Source organism: Acanthochromis polyacanthus, chromosome 9 (genome assembly GCF_021347895.1).
Source record: "Acanthochromis polyacanthus isolate Apoly-LR-REF ecotype Palm Island chromosome 9, KAUST_Apoly_ChrSc, whole genome shotgun sequence".
Classification (NCBI taxonomy): domain Eukaryota; kingdom Metazoa; phylum Chordata; class Actinopteri; family Pomacentridae; genus Acanthochromis; species Acanthochromis polyacanthus.
The window spans coordinates 2,086,340-2,106,138 of NC_067121.1; the positions used below are offsets into that span (position 1 = coordinate 2,086,340).

Sequence of the window (19,799 nt, forward strand, 5' to 3'; positions counted from 1 at the left end):
TCTGATTACTGAGAGGCAGAATTAGTTTAAGTGTTTTAAGTTAAACACAGCAGTGTGTAACAGGTTCAGACAGAAGGAAGCCTGATGAAATGTGTGTTTCATGTGGGAACATAGTGTTTTTTAGAAATGGGTGTTTTATTTGGACAGGATCTGTGGTGTTCTGCATATTGTGTGTGTGGTTATGTTAATTGTGTGTAGTGTTTTGAAATTCTGAGCTCTGTTTTCAAAATCGTGCTGAAGCAATCATAAAAAACTTTAAATACTTTATTCCTCCTAAATGAACTTTACGATCAGAAGTCCAGTTATGTTTTCTTTTTATCATGAGTTTGAATCTTGTAAAAGTTCTTAACGTCTTTTCAAACCAGGTTCTGTTTCTCTGAATGATGAGGATTTATCTCTGAGCTCAGGAAGGTTTTCACTGTTGTTCAAACTGGTTTAAATAAAGTTTTAGCTCTCTGTTCTCGAACAAAAACACCAAAGTCATGATTTAATGCTTTTAATTATTAAAAAGCTGATTTACACTCTGTCATTTCTGCTTCATTTCAGCTTGAAAAGTTAAAATCTGAGCTAAAAAACAAACCGTTGGTTAAAAATCACAGCTTTAAAGGTTTGTTTATTTAGGACCAACAGCGCCCCTTGCTGGCTGTCGGATGAACTGCAGCTCCACCTGACAGGTAGATTAGCTGACAGGTTCCTCAGTAGAGCTTCATGGAGGCTTCAAACAGGCGGCTCAGGTCCTCCTCGTTGTGCTCTCTGGGAGACAGTTTGGTCACCCGCTCCTGAACGCACCACGGACACATCGTTAATCAAGCACCTCTTCAGAGCACCAGACACTAACAAAGTTTGTTAAAAGGTCCAGGTGAGACTCACCTGAGGGATGGTTCCTTTAACCAAAGCCGGGATGTCGTCTTTACTGTAGCCGACGGCTGAGAGGCCGTCCTCCACCTGCAGCTCCGACAGGAAACACCGCAGCGCATCAGCCAGGACCAGCCCGGCATCCTCCCGCTTCACCTGACGCACATCTGCACCTGAAAGCAGCACACAGTCTGTTAATGCACCTGAATGCAGCACACAGTCTGTTAATGCACCTGAATGCAGCACACCTATAAGACCTAAAATGGGGCGTTCTCTGGCTGTGGGAAGTTCCCTTATTTATTTGTTTTTTTTGGACGGGACAGTGCACATTAAGGAACATACAATCTCATGATAGTTTCCACAAGGTTGCAGTAAATACGCCGGGTTTAGCATGAGGCTAATTTCCATCCGTTGTCACACACATAAAAGAGAAAACGAGATAAATTAAAATACAGCATTTTGGACGCATAAAAGACAATATAAAATTAAAGCTGCAAGCAGCATTGAACGGGTCCTCGCGTCCTTGCTGGTCGGCCACCCCAAGCATGTCCACCAGGCAATGCTGTGACTGAGAGCGTATTTAGGCCCATGGATGTAACGAGGGCTGGATTCTGAGGACTCAGGTCAAATTTCAGGCAGATTGGAGCATGTACAGGCTATTTATGCAGCATTTTCTGTCCATCCACCAGGTGGCGCTATCTCTGTGACTGTATGTTGGTCTATGAAACTCATCAGGCCTGGACTCTGATCAAACATGTAAAGTTTGAGGCAGATTGCAGCATGTACAGGGGATTTACACAAGATGCCTGCTTCATGGCGTAACATTAAAGTTCAGTTGGTCGCCATGGCCACGCCCTTTGAGTTTTGTGAACAATTTTCGCAAATATGCAACCTGAGAGCGTGTTGTATATTACTATTCCAAATTCAGGTGTTTTGGAGTTATTGCCTGTGAGAAATGAATTATTGAAAATGACCAAAAACACCAAAAATCTGACATTTGATTCAAAATAGCGGACTTCCTGTTGGGTTTAGAGAATGACTCCAAGATACTTTTTTGTTTGCACTGACGTGCTACATATGCATGCCAAATGTCATAGTCATAGGTGAAAGTCTGTGTGGAGGCTATTTTTTAAATGCTGTAGGGGGCGCTATGGTCCATGCTGTGAATGTATATTGGACTATAAATGTGATCAGGACAGGACTGTGTTTAATCATGTGAGGTCTGAGGTAGATTGGAGCATGCAGAGGATAGTTAGGTAGCACTTGATGTTTCATGGCGAACCATCACAATTCTGGAGGTCGCCATGTCCACACCCTTTGACTCTGGAAGAATCTTTTAATAACTTTTGATCATAACATCGTGTTGTATATCCTGGCAAAATTTCAGGTCAGTAGAAGTTAACCCCTCGGAGGAGTTCACTCTCAAAAATTAAAAAAATAGAGACAATTTTTTCACTTAATTCAAAATGGCGGACTTCCTGTTGAGTTTAGGGGATGGCTCCAAGAGGCTTTTTTGTGTGTCCTGGTGTGCTCTATAGGCCTCCCAAATTTTGTGGATGTAGGAGAAACGTGCTGCAGGGGCTGTTTATTAAACATACTACAGGGGGCGCTATAGCACATGCCCTGCAGAGAGGCACACAGTGTTATTCCTTGAGACGACTGTGATGTGTGTGTAAATTTTAGTCAGCTGTTGAGCATTCTAAGCCTGTCATAAACTACTTTGTTTGTCACAACAACAACACGTTGCCATGGCAACAGCTTTTTATCAAATGTCAAAATCTTCACAGTATGGTATTGTCTGGGGTTGAAGAATCAGCTGACCAATTTTCAGAATGATATGACAAAGTTTGGAGCAATGGTATGGGCAAATGTCATTTCTAAACTTCTTGTTACCAATAGGTGGCGCTACGACTTTTCCTAAATGTTTGAGTGTGGATGTCCTCACACTGGGCCTGGTGTCCAGCACATGAAGTTTGGGGCAGATAGGAGAAGCATTTGCTGAGATATAAGCATTTTAGTCGTCATGGCGAGACATCAAAATTCGCCGTGCCGCCACAGACACGCTTTTTGATGACGAGTCACCATTTTCACTGTGAATCATCATCCACATGTTTAGGTTTATGTCAGCACATTTGAGGTGAATCTGAGCAAGAGGCAAAGAATACTACATCAAAGTGTAAAAAATGACATTTTCTGTTGCCAGCAGGTGGCGCTCTGACTGTGAATGGATTTCATCATATGGATGTGATCAGGGCAGGACTCTGATGATACATGTAAAGTTTCAGGCAGATTGGAGCATGTTCAGGGCATTTACACTGCATTTGAAATTTCATGGTGAAGGATCAAAATTCCACAGACCGCCACGGACACGCCCTTTGACTTTGGAAAAAGATTTTTTTTTAAACTTCTTTTTATTGTTTTAACAAAGGAAATACAACATTATTGTGCAAATAGAACAATTAAATACATTATGATGAAATAAATCAAAAGTAACCTCATTCCAGCCTTCCCTTTGGTACCTTTCCCCTCCACAAAACAAATAAACCATAAAAAGGACGTGGGACAAGCCAGGCATACATAGCCCAAGTGCACATAAAGAGTTAAACAAAATAACTCATGATCCTCAGTAAAAAAATAAAATTCTTCTTAGCATATTCTGTGGTGTGACCTTAGTGAATCAAGTTATAGAAATCACTCCAAACTACAGCTCAATCTGGTGTAAGTGTAAATTGTGTGCTGTTAATCAGGACAAAAAATGGATTCCAGATCTTACTCAACTTTTCTGATTGTCCATTAATCGACAACCTGATTTTTTCAAGTTTTACAAAGTGTAAGACATCCCTGAGCCACCGCATGTGTGTGGGAGGTAGAATGTTTACCCTAACCCTAGAATGTTGAACCCATTTCCATCTTAATAGAATTAGCCTCCGGGCAAGAAGAGTAGCAAAGGCCAAGGTGTCTTTCTGTGAGGAGGAGAGGCTGAGTGGGGGCAATGGAACTCCAAAAATAGCTATGAACGGACATGGTGGAATCAATACACCTATAATTATCGATAACGAGGAGACGATTTCGTGCCAAAATTTAGAAAGAAGTGGGCATTGCCAGAACATATGAAAATAATTAGCAGGGGTATGATGGCAACGATCACAAGATGGTGACACATTCTTAAACATCTTTGCCATACGTTCTTTAGTATAGTGAGCACGGTGTAAAATTTTACATTGAATAAAACAGTGTTTGGCTCAAATAGAGGATTTATGCACCCTACGTAAAGCCTCACCCCAGATGTTTCCAGAGATTTCCATTCCTAAGCTAGTTTCCCAAGTTCTTCTATAACTCTCCAAGGAGTCTGACCTAAGTTTGTGCATGTTTGAGTATATAGAAAATAGGGAATAAAAATTGGGATACATTGAAACAAGTACATAAAACGAGGTAGAATATTCTTTCTAATTATATTGATTTTAGCAGCTACCGATAAATATAAAAGAGACCAACGGTCAAAATCAGATTTAATTTGTGTCATCAGAGAGGTGAAGTTTCTTTTAAATATGGATGGATAGATGGATGGATGGATGCACTGACTTTCAAATTTTACTGATTAAATCAATGTTCAGTTTGATTATAAACATGCTGATTATTCGGGGTGTTGGAACTGCTTTCTGTTGTGTTTGTGAGGCGTTCAGGTACCAAGGATCTCTGCAGCCTCCAGGTGGCGCTCTGGACACATCGGAGCTGTGAAGTTGAAGACAGCCGGAGAAGTGAGGACGACTGAGAGTCCATGAGGCTGAAAACACACAAGAGAACACACAACATGAGAACACAACATGAGGACATACAGTAGGTACAGAAAATATTCAGATCTCTTGAAATTGTTCACTCTCTGTGTCATTGCAGCCATTTGCCAAAATCAAAAAAGTTCATTTTATTTCTCATTAATGTACACTCAGCACCCCATCTTGACAGAAAAAAACAGAAATGTAGAAAATTTTCCAAATGTATTAAAAAAGAAAAACTGAAATATCACATGGTCAGAAGTATTCAGACCCTGGGCTCAGTATTGAGTAGAAGCTCCTTTTCAGCTCGTACAGCCATGAGTCTTCTTGGGAATGACACAACAAGTTTTTCACACCTGGATTTGGGGATCCTCTGCATTCTTCCTTGCAGATCCTCTCCAGTTCTGTCAGGTTGGATGGTGAAAGTTGGTGGACAGACATTCTGAGGTCTCTCCAGAGATGCTCAATTGGGTTTAGGTCAGGGCTCTGGCTGGGCCAGTCAAGAACGGTCACAGAGTTGTTGTGAAGCCACTCCTTTGTTATTTTAGCTGTGTGCTTAGGGTCATTGTCCTGTTGAAAGGTGAACCTTCGGCCCAGTCTGAGGTCCTGAGCACTCTGGAAGAGGTTTTCCTCCAGGATATCTCTGTACTTGGCCGCATTCATCCTTCCTTCAATTGCAACCAGTCGTCCTGTCCCTGCAGCTGAAAAACACCCCCCCCCCAACATGATGCTCCCACCACCATGTTTCACTGTAGGGATTGTATTGGGCAGGTGATGAGCAGTGCCTGCTTTTCTCCACACATACTGCTTAGAATTAACACCAAAAAGTTCAATCTTGGTCTCATCAGACCAGAGAATCTTATTTCTCATAGTCTGGGAGTCCTTCATGTGTTTTTTCAAACTCTATGCGGCTTTCATGTGTCTTGCACTGAGGAGAGGCTTCCGTCGGGCCACTCTGCCATAAAGCCCCGACTGGTGGAGGGCTGCAGTGATAGTTGACTTTGTGGAACTTTCTCCTACCTCCTGACTGCATCTCTGGAGCTCAGCCACAGTGATCTTTGGGTTCTTCTTTACCTCTCTCACCAAGGCTCTTCTCCCACCATTGCTCAGTTTGGCTGGACGGCCAGGTCTCGGAAGAGTTGAGGTCGTCCCAAACTTCTTCCATTTGAGGATTATGGAGACCACTGTGCTCTGAGGAACCTTGAGTGCTGCAGAAATTCTTTTGTAACCTTGTCCAGATCTGTGCCTTGCCACAATTCTGTCTCTGAGCTCCTTGGGCAGTTCCTTCCACCTCATGATTCTCATTTGCTCTGACATGCACTGTGAGCTGTAAGGTCTTATATAGACAGGTGTGTGCCTTTCCTAATCAAGTCCAATCAGTTTAATTAAACACAGCTGGACTCCAATAAAGAAGCAGAACCATCTGGAGGAGGATCAGAAGAAATGGACAGCATGTGAGTTAAATATGAATGTCGCTGCAAAGAGTCTAAATACTTCTGACCATGAGATATTTCAGTTTTTCTTTTTTAATACATTTGCAAAAATTTCTACATTTCTGTTTTTTTCTGTCAAGATGGGGTGCTGAGTGTACATTAATGAGAAATAAAATGAACTTTTTTGATTTTGGCAAACGGCTGCAATGACACAGAGAGTGTCGTCCACTGTACACCCCCTGTCAAAAGTTTTGAGATACTTTCTCATTCAAATAAATTAGAACCTGTCTCAAACTTTTGACAGGGGGTGTATGTCTGAACACATCATGAGAACACAAAACATGAGAGCACACAAAATAAGAGCACCACAAAAGAGCAAAACATGAGACTACAGCATGTGAACACACAACATGAGAACACAGCATGACATCACAGCATGAGAAGACAACATGAGAACACACAACATGAGAAGACAAGATGAAAACACAAAATGAGAACACAGAACATGAGAACCCAGCATGAGAACACAGCAGGAGAACACATAGCATGAGAACACACAACATGAGAACTGGTTTTAGGTAGATGTTGATTACCTTGCTTGCAATGTCTGAACAAAAGAACTCAAAACCAGTATACAAATAAGACATAATGAATGTTTGAGACAAGATGAGAACACACAATATGAGAAAACAGCATGAGAACACAACGTGAGAACACACAACATGAAAATACACAGAATGTGAACACACAGCATGAGAACACAGCATGAGAACACACAACATGAGAACACACAACATGAAAATACACAGAATGTGAACACACAGCATGAGAACACAGCATGAGAACACACAACATGAGAACACACAACATGAGAACACAGCACGAGAACCCAACATGAGAACACACAGCATGAGAACACAACAAGAGAACACACAACATGAGAACTCAACATAAGAACTAGGGCTGCAACTAACGATTATTTTAAAAATCGAATAATCGGTCGATTATTTTTTCAATTAATCGATGAATCCGATAAAAAAAATACATTTTTAATTTTTGCTTCTTTATTCAGAAATAGAAAATTTGGACTGACAGAGCAAATAAGATGATTGTAGTGAAGCCTTTGTCTTCAACCATCAGAGGCCTCATGTCAGTGACGGTCATGGTGAGGATGCTCTCAGTCAGACAGCTGCTTGCTGTGGTGGACATGATGTCTTTCTATCATGAAGCCTGTTAATGTGATTCATCCTGCCTCACTCCAACACAGACCAGTGTCTTCATTCAGATGTCAGATAATTAAAACTTGAGGCTTAATCTTTAAATTGTTAACACCCCCGTGTATCAGTTACATTTATTTAGAATACATATTTAAACCATGCTTAAGCTGATTAAAGTGAAATAAAAATCATCTCTTACAGTCACACATGCCCTATCACTGTCATTCATCAGCTAACAAGCTAACGCTAGCATCAGACAAGCTAACAGAAATGGGCTACTGACATTACATTTCCTCACTTTAAAGTGGAACAAAGGCAGGATAATGCAATGACTTAAAGTGTGTGTCCACTAGATGACACACACTGTTTGTGACATGCTGGTCCGGTTGCAGTGCGTTTCCACCTGCAGTCCGGTGTGTTTACCTGCAGCTCATTTACATAAAGTAGACTCGACTTCTACTGTCCTCAAACACCTAAACTAACGGTCCGTGAACTAAACCAGGACAGATTCAGCTGCTGCAGCTTATTCACCGTCAAATGATTTCAGAAATATTTTCCGCTTAAGTGTTTTTGAAATAATACAGAAAGTTTGCCACCGAGCCGCTGTGTTTATCAGACTCATCTGTCGGACGGTCAAGCTGAAAGCGCGGCCACATGACCACGTAGCGGTCCGCTCATAACCGTCCGCCATCCGTGCGATTTTTAGATGCGTGTGTTGCCGTGCGGGAAAATCGCATGTAGTGAACAAGCAGCATGTTTTTTGTTTTGAGAAACAGTTTTCTACGTGTCAGTCATGTTTCATGTGTTGAATTTACTCTTCCCTTGAAAACCCCGCCTCTGCTCTGCCTCCACCTCGCTCTGTAGGTGAAGTAGACGGCTCTGTGACATGATGCATGAATCGTGCAACACAACGAATCGATAATGAAATTCGTTGCCAACGCTATTAAAAATTGATTATCATCGATTTTATCGATTCGTTGTTGCAGCCCTAATAAGAACACAACATGTTCCAGAACCACAGAGGTTCCTTGAGGAACCCTGATGATAAACTAATGTCCTGACTCACCACTAGGGGGTGCTCCACGCTGTAGCCCTTGGCATAGTGCGTCTTCACGTTCCCTGCGATCGGATAGGACATCCCATGACTGCAGAGACAGAACACACAAAGAACCGGGTCATTGAGAACCTGGAGAACTTCATGTTCTTCACACTGAGAATAGGAGTAATGTCATCCAGGTGTGATCCAGAGGTTCAACACTTTACCTGAACGTTTCAGGTAAATGCTTTAAATCTCACCACAGATGAACTCCAGCATTCCCGAAGCCGATCCCGGCGAACACGCTGGCCAGGTGCATGCTGGAGCGAGCCTCCACGTCCTCCGGGTCCCGCACCGCTCTGTGATCAATCAATCAATCAGTCACCAATCAATCAGTCACCAATCAATCAGTCAATAAAAAAATCTTGCTGGAACAAATCCTACAGGTCAGCTACAGGTAGAACAGGTGTATGGTTCTCAGGCTCTCCTGATAACTGGGACTTTAATTAAAAAAACAGTTTTAGTTTTTAAATGTGTTTCAATATTTAGATCATTCTTAACATGATTAAAGCTGAAATGTGAATCAAAAAACATGTTTAGATCGTCCTTAACGTGATTAAAGCTGAAACGTGAATGAATAAAAACGTTTAGATCGTCCTTAACGTGATTAAAGCTGAAACGTGAATCAATAAACACGTTTAGATCATTCTTAACGTGATAAAAGCTGAAACATAAATCAATAAACACTTCAGATCGTTCTTAACGTGACTGAAGCTGAAACATGAATAAACTCTGTGGAGTTCCTCAGGGTTCCTGTTTGGCTCCTCTGCAGTTCTTCAGATGGAACCACCGTACATACCGTTTCATGTACTTGGCGACCACATGGAGGGCTTGGCGGGACCAGACGTCGCTGATGGGGTTGCTACCCTGGTAGGCGGGGCGGTTGATAGGGTTGGTGGGGCAGGGCGCCCTCTGGTGGTAGGGCAGGGCGGTGTAGGACTCCAGAGCGTGGCTGAAGGACGGGAAACAGTCGTGAGCTGTACTGCCTGTTTCCATGGTAACATCAAACAACATGAAGCAGGAGAGAACTCAGAGAGACAGAAACCAGAGAGAAGAAACCATCTTTAAATAACTCTGTTCTAAGAACGTAAAACCTGGAACCAACATGGTTCTCCGGCTGTTGCCACTCTGGATAAAATCCTGCAGACATTGAACTGTTTCCATCTCCTCTCTGGAAACACTGAAGTTATTTTTATTTCTGGTCTGAATCTGATTCAAGCAAACTGTTTAATTTATTCCCAACGAATAGACGGTTAGTTCACAGACTGTCAGAAAACAGGAAATCCCAGCTCTGTGTCTGTAATTCCAGGAGCCTGTTGGATGAAATAAAAAGGTTGAGGGTTCCACAGACGGACCAAAGGACGTCGAAGCCGCTGTTGGCCGCCACTCTCTCGGGCATGCTCAGTGTGTGCAGCGGGTCCACGATCCCCAGCACGGGTCTGAGCGCTCTGCTGGCGATACCTGAGCAGAGACAGCCAGTAACAACTCAGTCTGACATTGATGTCATCATCACTGCACATGACTTCACAGATTCTTCTTCACTAACAGATCATAAATAAAAGTTTAACATTTACATGTTCTGTTAGCACTAACCAATAATCTTGTTTGTATTGACTGAATTTTTCTGTTCAAAGGTTAAACTCTCCAGCAGGGCTTTTAACCCTTTACGCTTCAGTGCGTAGTAGGTGTACCGCCGATGGTACACCTACTAATTTGCATAGGAATTTCAAGAATGTCTGACGGCTGCAAATGTGATTATACAAACACTATACGCCGATGGAAAGCTTAGATTCTCATGAATCCGCCGGTATAAACCACTTTCAGATGCGATTACCACAGCGGGTGAGAAAAACACATTTGTCCGACAAAAACAAATATTCATCCATCCGTTCTCTATACACGGCTTCAACGCACACAGCGCGACTCACATTTACGGGTTCATTATTACACACAGATGAAAAGATTCCACAAAAAACGGCCATAATCCAACCTTTTACATCCAGATGACACAAGTCAGTAAACTATTTTATCCAAAACATGTCCTGAAGTCGGTATAAAATCCCCGAATCGGTCGTTTTCAAAGAAATGCACCTCGCGATGTGCGTCCAATATTCCCCGTACTTTTCATAATTTTTTTATTTAAAAATAGAATATTAGCGATTTTTTGTACTGAAAACGGCTGGAATTGACTGCAGCTTAAAGGGTTAATGTGAAAGGGTTAAGTCTCATATCAACCTTTAGAAAAAAGTTTTAATTTTGAAACTGGCCTGTTTTGGCCTTCAGCGGCTCATAGTCGAAGATGGCGACGCCGGTCGTCTCACTGCCAGTTCCTGCAGTTGTAGGAACTGAAAAACATCATCAATAAATTGATCAATGAAATAAGCTGATGGCATCTGATCAATTCAGTGATCAAAACTCTGATTTATCAATAAGCTGCTGATGTCAGATTGATTATCCCATGGATCATTATCCTGAGCGTGTCCTACCTGCGATCAGCGGCCTCATGGCGCCTGTCACCGGCTTCCCTTTTCCGATTGGAGCGTTGACGAAGTCCAGGAAGTCGGCGTCAGGGTGACTCGCATACAGATTGGCTGCTTTACAGGTGTCAATCACGGAGCCGCCGCCCACCGCAACGAACACGTCGAACGAGTCGTTCTTAGCGAATGAGATTGCATCTTTGAAGCTGCGACACACAGACAGTCAGAACCTCTGAGGACTTCACCTGGAACCAGCGAGGTCACCTGACTCACCTAGCGTCCGTAGGCTCCACCCTCACGCTGTCATACACCCGGTACCGGACACCATTCTTCGCCAAAGACTCCAGAACTGCCGCCACTGGAGGGAGGCGGGACAACGTCTGGTCCGTCATCACGCAAACGTTCCGAGCACCCAAATTCTGCAAATCCTGGAGAAGAAGAAGAAGAGCTGCCATGACAACAACAAAAAAACCCAACAATAACAAAAACAACTATAACAACAACAACTATAACAACAACAATAAAACAACAACTATAACAACAATTCAATTCAATTCAATTCAATTCAATTTTATTTATATAGCGTCAATTACAGTCAAATCGTCTCAAGACGCTTTACAGAACCCAAATGCCTGACCCCCAGAGCAGCCCAAAGGCGACAGTGGCAGGAAAACACCCTTTTAACAGGGAAGAAACCTCGAGCAGAACCCGGCTCTATATAGGGGGGACCCATCTGCCGGCTGGCCGGGGGGGTTGAGAAGGACAGAGGAGGGCAAGGGGGAGGGATGGGAGAAGAGGGAGGGGTGGGAAAGCAAGGAAAACACAACACACATTTGGATACATGTATGACAGGATATGTGACACAGACAAAGTATAAGCTAACATTGAAAACTGACTCATAGTTTACTCTGATGATGTACGGCTCTGACATTAAACATACTCCTTATATAGCTAGCAGTAAAATTCAAACAGTATGTAAGTTAGCATAACAGTATAGTGAAGGCAATGCAGAGTTGACTGGTGGAAAAGGGGAGTTGGAAGCAGAGGGCTGGAGGAAGGTCAGCAGCAGCATCCCACAGTGGACATGGTGGAGACTGGACCAGCTGGTGGAACATCAACCACAGATCTGAAGCATCCAGCTCTGGGACCAGGGACACTCGGAGAAATAGCACAGGGGGAAACAGAGTGAATGTACTGCAATAACGGTATACATATTAAATGTAAAGGTAGATAGAGAAGGGCTCAGTGCGTCAAGAAAAGTCCCCCAGCAGCCTATAGGCCTATAGCAGCATGACTAGGGGCAGAACGAAGGGACGTCCAAGAGGGAGTCAGCTGTGCAATGAAGACACAAGCCGAACCCCTGTGGGTCACCCAGTCAGCCCCAACTATAAGATTTGTCAAAAAGGAATGTTTTAAGCCTGGTCTTAAAAATAGAGAGGGTGTCTGCCTCCAGAACCCAAACTGGGAGCAGGTTCCACAGGAGAGGAGCTGATAACTGAAGGCTCTGCCTCCCATTCTACTTTTAGAAATTCTAGGAACAACAAGTAAGCCTGCAGTTTGAGAGCGAAGAGTTCTACTAGGATAATAAGGTACTATCAGATCTTTAAGATATGATGGAGATTGGTTATTAAGAGCTTTATATGTCAGAAGAAGGATTTTAAATTCTATTCTGGATTTAACAGGAAGCCAGTGAAGAGAAGCAAGTATAGGGGAAATATGATCTCTTTTGCTAACTCCTGTCAGTACTCTGGCAGCAGCATTTTGGATCAACTGTAGATGTTTGAGAGAGCTATTTGGACAACCCGATAATAAGGAATTGCAATAGTCAAGCCTGGAAGTAACAAAAGCATGAACTAGTTTTTCTGCATCACTCTGAGACAGAATGTTCCTGATTTTTACAATATTATGCAGGTGAAAAAAGGAAGTCCTACAGACTTGCTTTATGTGTGAGTTAAAGGACATGTCCTGGTCAAAAATAACTCCAAGATTCCTCACAGTAGTACTGGAGGCCAACGTGATGCCATCCAGAGTAACTATTTGCTTTGAAAGCGAGTTTCTAAGATGTTTGGGGCCAAATACAATGACTTCAGTTTTGTCTGAATTTAGCAGTAGGAAGTTAAAAGTCATCCAGGTTTTAATGTCCTTAAGACAATCTTGCAGTCTAGCTAACTGATCAGTTTCATCTGGCTTCATAGATAAATACAATTGTGTGTCATCTGCATAACAATGGACGTTAATACAATGCTTCCTAATAATATTGCCTAAAGGAAGCATGTATAATGTGAAAAGTATCGGTCCTAAGACAGAACCCTGAGGAACTCCATGATTAACTTTAGTATGCTCAGAAGAGTTATTGTTGACATGCACAAACTGGAACCTATCTGATAAGCAGGATTTAAACCAGTCCAGTGCTGTCCCTTTAATGTCAATTGAATGTTCTAGACGCTGTAATAAAATGTTGTGGTCGATTGTGTCAAACGCTGCACTAAGATCTAACAAAACAAGCATAGAGACTAGTCCATTATCTGATGCTATGAGAAGGTCATTAGTAACTTTCACTAGAGCTGTTTCTGTGCTATGATGCACTCTGAAGCCTGACCGAAACATTTCAAACAAATTATTCCTTTGTAAGTGTTCACATAATTGATTTGCAACTGTTCTTTCCAGAATTTTAGAGAGAAATGGTAGGTTGGATATCGGTCTATAGTTAGCTAACACATCTGGATCTAAAGTGGGCTTTTTAAGCAAAGGTTTGATGACAGCAACCTTAAAAGCCTGTGGTACATAGCCTGTTACTAGAGAGAGATTAATCAGATCTAACATTGAAGAATTAATTAAAGGTAAAATCTCCTTGAAGAGTCTAGTTGGGATAGGATCTAAAAGACATGTTGATGGTTTGGATGTAGAAACTGTTGAAATTAGTTCAGAGAGACATATAGGAGTGAAGAATTCTAAAGATTCATCAGGTCTAACAGCCAATTCAAAAGCATCTGTGACATTTGTAGGAAGGGCCAGATTAATTTTATCTCTAATCAGAACTATTTTATGTGTAAAGAAGCTCATGAAGTCGTTACTGGTTAAAGCTAAAGGAATACAAGGTTCAACAGAGCTCTGACTCTTTGTCAGCCTGGCTACAGTGCTAAAGAGAAACCTAGGGTTGTTCTTGTTCTCATCTATTAAAGATGAATAATAAGTTGTCCTGGCATTACGAAGACCTTTTTTATAGATTACTAGACTATTTTTCCAAGCCACATACACTTCCTCTGAATTAGTGGAATACCACTTTCTTTCCAGCTTTCGGGATGCCTGCTTTAAAGTCCGCAGCTGGAATTATACCAAGGAGCAAGTCTTCTCTGAGATAGAACTTTCTTTTTTACAGGCGCAACACTATCAAGAGTTGTACGCAGTGAGGCTGAAGCATTATTAACATAATAATCCACTTCTGTGGGGGTAAAATAATAATAATTGCCTTCTGATTTATCAGTAAATGTTGCTGAAGTAAACAGTGAGGGTATTATTTCCTTAAATTTAGATACTGAATTGTCAGACAAACACCTACTGTAATGATATTTGTTCTCAGCTGCTAAACAATCCTTTACTTTAAATTGAAATGTTATCATAAAATGGTCAGAAAGAAGAGGGTTCTGGGGAAATACTGTTAACTCTTCAATTTCTAAGCCATAAGTCAGGACAAGGTCAAGAGTGTGATTAAAACTATGAGTTGGTTTATTTACATGTTGAGAAAACCCAATTGAGTCTAATAATGAATTAAAAGCTGTTGTAAGGCTGTCGCTGTCTACGTCAACATGAATGTTAAAGTCACCCACAATTATAACTTTGTCTGAACTGAGCACTAATTCAGATAAAAAGTCTGAGAATTGAGATAAAAACTCAGAATAAGGAGCAGGAGGACGATATATAACAACAAATAAAACTGGTTTCTGAGCTTTCAAATTTGGATGAGAGAGACTAAGAGTGAGATTTTCAAATGAGCTGTAATCAGGTTTAGGCCTCTGGTTCAATTTTAAACTAGAATGGTAGATTGCTGCTACTCCTCCTCCTCGGCCTGTGATTCCAGGAATATGACAGTTAATATGACTAGGGGGAGTTGATTCGTTTAGGCTAACAAATTCTTCCTGCTGCAACCAGGTTTCAGTCAAACAGAACAAATCAATCTGGTGATCAGTTATCAACTCATTTACTAGCAGAGATTTAGACCAGAGAGATCTAATATTTAACAGACCACATTTAATTGTCCTGTTTCTTTGCTCTGTTGAAATAGAGGTATTAATTTTTATTAAATTTTTGTGGTTACTATTTCTTTTGTATATTTTTGATTTGTGTAATTTATTGAATTTTGGTGGTCGGGGGACAGACACAGTCTCAATAAAGTTAACTGAATTAACTGAATTACTGGAGGGTGACAGCTGTGAGGAAACTGCAGAGAGGTGTGTAAGACTACAGCTCTGCATCCTGGTCTTAACTCTGGGTTGTCATGCTTTAGGAGTACTAATAAAATCAGCCATATTCCTAGAAATGAGAGCTGCACCAGCCAAAGTGGGATGGATGCCGTCTCTCCTAATCAGACCAGGTTTTCCCCAAAAAGAGCTCCAATTATCAATAAAGCCCACGTCGTTTGATGGACACCACATAGACAACCAGCGGCGAAACGACGACATGCGGCTAAACATGTCATCGCTGGTCAGATCAGGCAAGGGTCCAGAGAAAACTACAGAGTCCGACATGGTTTTGGCGAAAGTACACACCGATGCCACGCTAATTTTGGTGACCTCCGATTGGCGTAACCGGGTGTCGTTACCGCCGACGTGAATAACAATCTTACTATATTTACGATTATCTTTAGCCAGCAGTTTCAAATTTGCTTCTATGGCGCCCGCTCTGGCCCCTGGGAGGCATTTAACTATGGTCGCTGGTGTCGCTAGCTTCACGTTTCTGACTATGGAGCTGCCAATGATCAGAGTTGGTTTCTCAGCGGGTGTGTCGCTGAGCGGGGAAAAACGATTAGAAACATGAAGCGGTTTGTGGTGAGCCGGGACAGCAGGCTTGAGTTTAGGACTGTTTTTCCTACGAACTGTCACCCATCCACCCGGCTGTTCGGGCGCTGCTAAGGGACGGCTAACAGATGCTACACTAGCTAAGCTATTGCGGTCCGCACCGGCTAAGGGGGCCTGGCTAGCTGCTAGCGGGTTATTTTCCATGGTGCGGAGCCGCGATTCCAATTCAGACAGCCTCGCCTCCAGAACTACAAAAAGGCTGCACTTATTACACATATCGTTATCACTAAAGGAGGCAGAGGAATAACTAAACATGTGGCACACTGAGCAGGAGAGGGAGAGAGAGGGAGAAGCCATGCTAACAACACGACACAGCGCTGAAACAGGAAATGACGCAATACGCTCACCGTAACGTCAGACGTCGCCTGCAATAAAAACAAAAATAACAATGACAATAAAATCAACAACAATAATAATGGCAACAATAACAACAATAAAAACAATAACAAAATGACAATAACAACAAAACAATATCAACAAGAACACCAATCATGACAACAACAATAACAACAACAAAAATCAGAGCTGAAACTGTTCTGCACAGCAACAAGAACCTCGAGGGAAGGAATCTACGTGCTAGTTCTGCTTAGTGAGCTAACTGCTACATGCTACCCAGCTGTGAACATGCTAGTGCTAAGTTAGCTGGCTTGTTTGAGGTTAGCTAGCATGTCGCTAGCATAGCAGCATAATAGTGTCAGCGCTAAACTGAAGTAAACAGTTTATAAATATTTAAAATATGTAGTTTTAGGGCTGCACAGTGGTTCAGTGGTTAGCACCGTCACCTCCCAGATAGGGGTCTTTCCGTATGGAGTTTCCAGGTTCTCCATGTTGTCCCTGCTGGGTTCTCCAGGTTCTCCAGGTTCCACTCACAGTCCAACAACATGCTGAGGTTCATCAGTGATTCTAGATTATCTGTAGGTATTAATGTTTGTCTCTATGTGTAGCCCTGAGATAGACTGTTACCTGTCCAGGGCCCTGTTTCACGAAGCAGGTTCACTGAAAACTCTGAGTTTTTAACCTTGAAATGAGGGAAACTCAAAGTTTTCTGTTTCATGAAGCGAGGTAACTTAACCCTGAGACAGAGGGGTAACTCTAGCCTGTTTCACAAAGAGGGGTAACTTAAACTCTGGGTCAGTTACCGCAGTAACAGACTCTATGACTCTAACCTGGTCACCAGCAGGTTTATCTGAGAAAACCTCCAGTTTCTCTCCGTCTCCGCCCTCTTTCAGCCACACACTGTTTCATTTCTCATTCATTCAGTCAGTAAGCGAGCGAGTTTTGGCGTAGAACAGCTTTTATTAACGATCCAGTGGATAAAGGAGCAGCATTACTGCACAGATAATTAAATATTCGTCGGTAGATTGTTATCAGACCGAGCATAAATGTTCTCGCATTTCCGGACAATTATCGGTTTGAGCGGTACCGTTTTGTAATCGTTTCAAGTCCATAATCTACATAAACAACCTAATCCGTCCTTACATTTACATTACCAACCAGTCATGCTCTCACATCCAGCAGATATTGTGTGTTGCGCTGCGGTTCTTTGCAAATGGAAGTTTTTATATGATGTCAGAGATGCAGAGTAAGACAACTGTATGGAGGACAGTCAGAAAAGTTTTCCTGGCTCTGAAACGACTTTTACTCATCATTGTGGACACAAACCTGTCAGAACATCAAGGAGGATCCACAGGATTACAGGTGAATGATGTAGAGATCTGTTAAACTCATTTTAAATCATATTGTGTTAATGACATTGTCCTGCAGCCTCAGACTGGGATTAGTCATTTTAATTTCTTTTAGGATTTCCCAGTGTGATTGGCTGCATAGATGCACACACATCCCCATCACAGCTCCCTCACATCATGAACAGGAAGTCCATTCACAGCATAAATGTGCAGGTAGGCTACAGGTAGACTGACTACTGTTTCTAAATGTTAAAGACTGCATCATAGTTCAACATCTGTCATTCGCTGCACTGTCCAGATCATATGTGATGCTGCATACATCATTTCTAATGTGGAGGCCACGTGGTCTGGGTCTGTTCATGACTCCAGGATTTATGGAGAGTCTAACCTGAGCAACAGACTGCAGCGTGGTCAGCAGCATAAAGATTTTCACAATAGAATTCTCTTGTCTCCCTCCTTTAATATGCTCTGATGTATCCACTATACATTACAGGAGAGTTTGATGGCCTTCTGCTGGGTGACAGGGGTTACCATGCCAACCCAGGCTGATGACCTCATACCCTGACCCTGAACCAGGCCCCCAACAGAACTTCAACCGGACTCACTGCAGGACCAGAGCCCGGGTGGAGATGACCATAGGCCTGCTGAAAGCCCGTTTCCAGAGCCTACGTCTCCTCAGGGTGACCCCTGAGAGGGCCTGTGATATTACTGTGGCATGTGTTGTTCTTCATAATATTACCACTATTAGAGGAGAGCAACACCCTGCCCTACAAACTGAAGACCCAGATGATGAGCCCATCCACCTGCAGCTATCCAGGACAGCAGAGCAGTCAGAGACACCGTATGCAAGAATCACTTTAGAGTTTAAGTCTCCATCATCACCACCACAGCAAATAAAGACATGATACACATTTCATTTGCTCTTCTTTATTTCCTACAAATAAAAGATAGTTCAGTTCATGTTCCAGTAGTTAACATAATTCACCTGTGACCATCACCACCTCTAACTTGTGCTCCAGTATTTCAGTTTCCAGATCTGTCCTCCTAATCTGTTTTTTGGATTCTTCTCAGCAAATGCAGTTTGTAAATCTGTTTTACTGATAACTGGGAATACATAGAGGACATTCAATTCTACAGTTGCACATGAATTCCACAGAATGAAGCTCTGGTGTTTCCTGAACATCCATCTCACTGTGTCAGTCTGTGCAGTGGAAGCTGAGGAACCATCCTGCTGCTGTCCAGCCATGCTCTGTTAAAAGGATGAGAATGTGCAATACTTCAGTGTAGGCTAAATGTCACACTCTATATTCCACCCAGAATGTGAATGAGAAGAGAACTATCAGTAACATAGCTCTGTATGCCTTTCTGGATCCCCCTCTGTAAAGGCAGCAGACACAGTTTCATCCTCTTCATCCTAGATCAGTGACATGTTTCAGTAAACTTAAACTACCATTTGGAGAAATCTGTGGAGTGTTGACTACTTACAGTTACAAGGTGTGTGGTGTGAAGGGGCCAAAAGACAAGAAAAGACACGAAAGAGAACTAAAAAATCATATATATATATCTATATATATCTATATATATATCTATATATATATGTGCATCCATGACCTTTTATTCCACCGTTTTACAGGCATCTACTTTCTTTCTGTTGGCTGAGCAGAAGTCTATGTTAGTTTAAATAGGCTTAATTATTTAACAGGACATGATATGGATGCAGACATTTAGGCTATGTGTGGATAAAACAACTGCACAGTCAAACAGCCACTTAATATTTAGGCTACTTTACAATGTAAAACATGATCAACATGAAGTACCTCCATGAGATAATGCCGAGGTCTGACCTGTTTGAACAATGTTTTTATATTTCATCTTAAGCTGCTGTCCTGCAGGATTTCCTCTAAATGAAATAACTTCATATTCTATCATTCAGACAGTTATTCCCTGTAATATTATTACGATTACAAAGGACTACATTTAAACTTACGCATTGATCCGGGCTGTTCTCCACGCCGTCTCTCTCTCTTTTGCAGCTGCAGCGGTGTTGCACTTCTTTCTAAAAACGTGTTCAAACTCGCCATATGAGCGCGTTAAAAACTTCCATTTCAAAAACGCAGCCTTTCGCTTCCCCGTTTCCATGGTGACTCGTCGAATCGGGGTTCCATTGATGCTGTCTTTTCAGACTTGT

The 19,799-nt window shown here is 42.1% G+C and overlaps 1 protein-coding gene across 1 annotated transcript in view; it reads right to left on the bottom strand.

Moving 5' to 3' along the window:
* Nucleotides 1-480: 480 nt before the first annotated feature.
* Nucleotides 481-19,799, bottom strand: part of adhfe1 (alcohol dehydrogenase iron containing 1) — a 31,863-nt gene continuing 12,544 nt past the window's right edge. The window contains exons 5-14 of the mRNA XM_022216233.2: nucleotides 11,125-11,279; nucleotides 10,861-11,057; nucleotides 10,642-10,719; nucleotides 9,730-9,835; nucleotides 9,174-9,326; nucleotides 8,575-8,673; nucleotides 8,345-8,423; nucleotides 4,543-4,639; nucleotides 871-1,028; nucleotides 481-779 (exon numbers count right to left, since the gene is read on the bottom strand). Coding sequence (XP_022071925.1) covers nucleotides 696-779; nucleotides 871-1,028; nucleotides 4,543-4,639; nucleotides 8,345-8,423; nucleotides 8,575-8,673; nucleotides 9,174-9,326; nucleotides 9,730-9,835; nucleotides 10,642-10,719; nucleotides 10,861-11,057; nucleotides 11,125-11,279 — 1,206 coding nt within the window. The 3' untranslated portion in view covers nucleotides 481-695. The remainder of the gene's footprint in view (nucleotides 780-870; nucleotides 1,029-4,542; nucleotides 4,640-8,344; nucleotides 8,424-8,574; nucleotides 8,674-9,173; nucleotides 9,327-9,729; nucleotides 9,836-10,641; nucleotides 10,720-10,860; nucleotides 11,058-11,124; nucleotides 11,280-19,799) is intronic.